This window comes from Netta rufina, assembly GCF_964035555.1.
Source record: "Netta rufina genome assembly, chromosome: 3".
NCBI lineage: Eukaryota > Metazoa > Chordata > Aves > Anseriformes > Anatidae > Netta > Netta rufina.
In genome coordinates this window covers 94,639,385-94,645,446 of record NC_140125.1, presented here as the reverse complement: position 1 = coordinate 94,645,446, position 6,062 = coordinate 94,639,385, and the positions used below count along the sequence as shown (strand labels likewise).

The 6,062-nt window shown below is 31.7% G+C and overlaps 1 protein-coding gene across 1 annotated transcript in view; it reads right to left on the bottom strand.

The window, feature by feature from the left end:
- Positions 1-2,906: 2,906 nt before the first annotated feature.
- KHDRBS2 (KH RNA binding domain containing, signal transduction associated 2) overlaps positions 2,907-6,062 on the bottom strand; it is a gene marked incomplete at both ends in the record, with an annotated part of 354,308 nt that continues 351,152 nt past the window's right edge. The window contains one exon of the mRNA XM_084285229.1: positions 2,907-3,004. Within this exon, the coding sequence (XP_084141355.1) occupies positions 2,907-3,004 (98 nt within the window). The remainder of the gene's footprint in view (positions 3,005-6,062) is intronic.

The window sequence follows — 6,062 nt, the reverse complement described above, 5'->3', positions numbered from 1 at the left end:
GTACCATATAAATGAACCAGTTTTAAGGCAGCCCTTTGGAGAGGAAAATTAAGCTCACTGTATCTTGCTGTACAACACAATCTGTGCTTGTAAGTAACCATGGGATACACTGGTAACTGAAAACTACAAACCAACCAGACCCCAATCATGGGGAAAAGATGCCAGAGTAACAAATGTGTCTGGGATTGTGTATTTGGTGCACATCTTCAGTTTTGTTTATTAACTCTTATCTAACCATGAGAGAGCAAGAAATTTTGTGCATTTTGTGTTGTGATTAGGTGGACACTTCTGGGTGAATGGATTAAGTTCTGTTTGAGATGACTTTTTATGATGTTTCAAACAGCAACATTTATCATCAATCAATAATCTCACATATAATTTGAAGTTTATGTAACAAAGTTATTAAAAACAAACAAACAAGCAAACAAAACAAAGAACCCCCCCCCCTTTGTCTAGCAACAGATAAGCAACTGTCTTTCTAAACCATGTGACTAATTTGTTTCCAAAATGTAAACATTCTTTTAATAAACATTAGCTCTTGTTTTTATCAGGAGCACTTATAAAGTATCATATGATAATATTTACCATTAAAATACTTGACTTCTTTCATTTAACTGAAATGTATCATACCTTAGAGAAGCAAGTGCTTTGATTGGCATTATACCCCAATCTCCACACGGTTAAGAAAGAAAACATTGCTGGAAGTAATTATTTACTTTAAAAGTCTGCATGAACATGCTCCCATGTGTTAGTAAACAGAAATGCATGAAGAAATATGAAATAGGAAAAAGCACTGAGACATGGCAGAGCTTACCTGACCACTTCTCAGCAGATCTGCTCTTTAGCTGTCCAGTGCCTGTGAGGCCCTGAAATAGTGAGATAGAATAAACTCAGTGTAACAATCATCTAGCCCACTACATTCACTTTTAACATATCAGGTTAAAATGACAACATATGCTTATTAACTATGCAAAAAGAATTAGCATGCAACTCCAGCTGCTAGAGACTTTATCCACAAACTACTTTGTTCTCATCAAAAAAGTAAACCAATCACATTGACAAAAAGCCACTGTAAACAAAAAGACTGTATTTAAAGGATTAACAGTTTTGGAATCCCTACCATCAAGTCATCTGTTTGCTTGTTTGGTTGTTTGGTTTGTTTTCATCAAAATTTAGGTTATATATTTGTTGTTAGCAAGAGTTGCATTACTATTATTGTTAATTTTAGTTCTGTTTATTACCTTGAGGGTTATATATTGTAGAATCATTTTGTTGTCACTAGTTAATGTTAATTAGTTTTTTTAATAACCTATATACCTATTTGTTATCTTTTGGTAGGTTTACTTTTTTAACTATCAGTAACTTAATAACTGAGAATATTTAACATTACTGTTGCATACTCAAAATTACAGAGTTACTATTAGTGTTACCTGTTTAACGTTTAGTCATCCTTTGAGTCCTGCGACATATTTCCTTAATAATCATCAGCCATCAAGTCTGATAGTCTCAAAAGAAATATCAGCCCTCTAAACTGCCTTCAAGGGCGGTGATATTTAGCACTGAAAATTACAAATAAAGTTTTTGAGGTTGAGTACCAACAACTGGGCAGTGACACTGATGATTTGTTTATCAAGACAAATTGATATATACTACAAAAATGCAGTCAACGCACTCTTCCGAGTGAAAACAAATAAGTGAATCTATGCAATGCTTACATGTTGAATGGGATATTTAATGTGCGGGGAAACTCAAAGGTTGAAGAACTAGCATTTAGACAATCTAACAGTGGTAAGTGGTAATCTTACCTCTTTAAACTCCATTACATTCTCACGAGAGACATGCTAATACAAACAAGTCAATCAGAGTTTGTGTTTAGCAAGATCAAGCTTAGAGGATAGTTTAAAATCCATTTATTGTTCTAAAGCATTTTTTTCCATTAACATGTTATACATTAGTGGATACTAACCATGATTCATGTAACAGTTTAGTTTGTTAACTTTTAAATTATTTAACAACCAGAAGTTATTAATACAACTTTTAAAGTCTTACACAAAAAGCTTAAAACAGGCTTGGGTTCATTTTTGTAATTTTTATATAAAAAACATTTTTAGGCATCTCTTGAAAAAGAAATAAAGCAGGCATTTTAAGCTAGAAAACAAGTAATTCCAAATTTAGTTTGTTACAAAAGGTTTCAGCTTTATTGACAAATTATGGCAAACATATTTGACAAAATTATGGTTTCCTATTTAGAGAAGCTTACACATGGAACTTTATGTGATTTTTTTTTTTTAACAAATACAGGTTAAAACACTGAACAAATTCAGTTAGCTACATACATACAGTAGCTGCTTGTTTTCAACCCCATTAAAACAGCATTTAAAATTAAATTTACAAACTTAATATCGAACATCTTAATCTAAACTAACATATATTAAAAAAGACAGGTTAAAACATCTTATCTACAACTTGATTATTGTCTTGTTCAAATGAAAAAAGGAAAAAAAAATCATATTACAGTCTTTCAGCAACCCTAAACAAAAACTCAGCCTTAGCTAGTATGTAGAGAGACTTAAGATCTGTAACAGTGTCATGCTTTTTAAGTTACACACAGCAATGAATACAACCAACAGAACATCATCTTTGAATGGTTTCTAGACAATGCTTGCCAAAGATTTTTTTGTTTGTTTCTGTTTTTTTGTTTGTTTGTTTGTTTTTAAAGTCCGTGTTATAAAATAATACTAATGCCAATGTCACTCCAATGTTATAAGAAATACAAGTAGTACATAGGATAATAATGAGAGTAATCCCTAGGATAGAAAAGAAATGGACTATTACTTGTCTTGGTGCTGTTTATGTGGAGACCACATTAATTGTCTTTGAGATGAGGTCACAGATGAGGAGGACCTTCAATATCTACCATAGGGGTGTTCCCTGTAACCCCCTCGGGCTGACCTTGGAGGTGGTGCCTTTAGGCTGGAACGGGTGGTGGCCCATTCTTCTTGTGCTAAAAACAGAAGAGAAAAGATATGTTTTGTGAATATCTAAACTGGAAAGAACAAAGTGATGTCACCACTAATGGTTGTCAAAATTCTTGAGAGTTTTGGCTAAAAGCTTTACAAAAATAAAAGAGAGATGGTGTTGTCATTTACTTCTTTATCTTTCCACAAAAACAAAACAAACAAAATCAAAACAAAACAACAACAAAAAAATACTACCACCACCACCAGCAACAAAAACCATCAATAAAACAAACAAAACAATACCTACAAACTAACATTCTGCTTCTCAACATAGACATCTCGTCTACGTCAGGATGAAAAAACTCTTTCACTTTCAGCAGAGAATGGATATCTAGTGTGGAGGCAGTACAGTCAGCTTTGGAAAAATCACTGCACTAGTCTGCCAGCTCAGAATTCATTTTGTATTTTGAGCTTCCAGCATTTAAGATAAAACATCAATATGAATAACATTTTATGCAGCTGATATGTTAATAAGGTGAAAACTTGAATCATAAAAAGGTAATTGAAATATATTTTATTTTTTACTTCCATTTGAGACAGAAAGAAAGAAGAAACAAAAATAATGGAAGAAAAATATGTAGGAAGGAATCTACTCCATTAAGCTTTTGCTTTGCCAAATAGTTTTTATTTTGTATTATCTTTAGAATACTTTTTCTTTTTCTTAATTGGCACTAATTATATATATATATATATATATATATATATAAAATATATATATATATAATGATATATATGCCCAGAAAGAATAAAATAAAATCCTTAAAACTTTTTCAATATGTAAAATTTTCTATAAATATTTTTTCACAGACACAGTTTCTGGAAGTTGAGCCTTCCAATGAAGCAAACAGGAACCTATGTACAGCTGTAGTCTAACGGTTGAACCCCAACTTCAACTGTTTTCCCTAATCAGCTAGTGGATCATTGAACAATTTCTGGTTTCATCTTCCACTGACAACTGATTGTACACACAAAATGGACATCACAGAAATAACAGTATATCTTCTCTCCTATGTCACACAGTGTAACATTTTCCCTCTTACAGTAGTCGTAGAATATATCTGAAGAATATAACATGATCACCAGGCAGCTTCAAAACTTCTACATATCCCTGCAAAGTTATGTGATAACCTGTGTACATTTTTGTGATGAAACATAGAAACTATCTAGAAATCAGTCTGGCAAATATTAATTATTGTCAATATATCGTCATTTTGTTACTAATCTGTATGTTTGTATTACAGATTTGTATAGAAGATAGTCGTTTGTAAAATATGAAAGCAGAAGACAAGCTTTCTGATGCTAGTGCAAAAAGAAGTTTTTAAGATGCATGAAAAGCAGAGACTGAAAAGAAGATTGGAAGGTGTCTTGAAGCCAGTAGAAAAGAGACAGAAACTTTCAATTTGACCATAAAACAGTATATTTCCTATTGCTACCAATTGGTAGATATAGTAAAATAGACTCTTTTCACTAGTTCAAAAGTGGGGATATTTTATTTAATTTATAAGTAGTTAACAGAATAATAAACTGAACTACTCAGTCCTGAGGTACTGATGAAGGTTTGAAACATTCAAGGTCCTTGCCCTATAAATTTAAAAATCTAATTGTATCCATTTTTAAGAGATACACAACTTTTATGTCATAATCCATATAATGGAACAAAAGAACATTTCAGAATATTTTTTCCTGTTTCAGGTCTTGTTTCAGACTTCTGTTACCTCACTCAGTCACCCCAAGAAGTGTTGAAATGAGTACTCTTAGTGTGTTGACAAAATTCATCTATATGAAATAAATGTGAGTGTTGCTGAACTTCCAGGTAGCAGGAGATAAGCTGTGAATCAATGTGGGGCATATTAGATCTGGTAAATCATTGCAAAAACATTCCTTGCTTATAGCTAAGAAGTACATATCTTTAATACATGTTACGTGCAACTTTCTCATTTATTTGCTATTAAACAAAGCCAGGATATTCTTAAGTTTGATCTGATCCCTGAGGCACCTGTAGAAAAAATCCAACCCAATTAAATTGTATTTTTCCTTTCTCCTCTCCTCTCCTCTCCTCTCCTCTCCTCTCCTCTCCTCTCCTCTCCTCTCCTCTCCTCTCCTCTCCTCTCCTCTCCTCTCCTCTCCTCTCCTCTCCTCTCCTCTCCTCTCCTCTCCTCTCCTCTCCTCTCCTCTCCTCTCCTCTCCTCTCCTCTCCTCTCCTCTCCTCTCCTCTCCTCTCCTCTCCTCTCCCTTTGCCTTTCGCCTTGCCTCTCCAAGAGGCACTGGTCTTTCAGATGTCAGCTCAGAAACAATGATTCTTATATTTTTGACTGTAGTGTTTCTAATTCACTCAAAATATTCATATGTATATATATATATATTTAATAGAATGACCTAAGAATGAGTTAAACAAGAAAATAGAACTTTCTATACAAAATAAAATACATTAGTTAGTACATCATAATATTAAACATCAAAATTATATTAGTCTTACATTTCAAATAAAGCTAACTACATTTCCTTAAATTTAGCCTGCTACTTGATTAATGAAATGATGTTCTCAGATTAAATATAATAAGGAACTTATTCTATTTTTTTTTAATCTCCATTAAGAAATGTCAAAGATTTTATTTTATTAAACCAAGCTTTTATAGCAATAGGTATTATTTTTCTCTCAAGCAAATATTTTGTAAATATATGTTCTTGAACAGAACAAAGGTTCAGTAAAAACACAAAATTTTGATTGTTTGCTATGTTAGTATAGATAACTTACCAAAGTTCATTCTTCACTAGTCTGTTATTAAGTAGCTTATTCATGTTGATTAGTTATGATGAGCATATAATGACAGGATTCTCCAGTGTGACAAACATAGAGGTCTTTTGTACCTCGATTAATATGTCTATTGATAATAATAATATAAAATAGACATATATATATATTATATATAATATATATTATATATAATAATATATAATATTATATATTATTATATATATAATAATATATACTAATATATAATAATATATAATAATATATAATAATATATATAATAATATAAA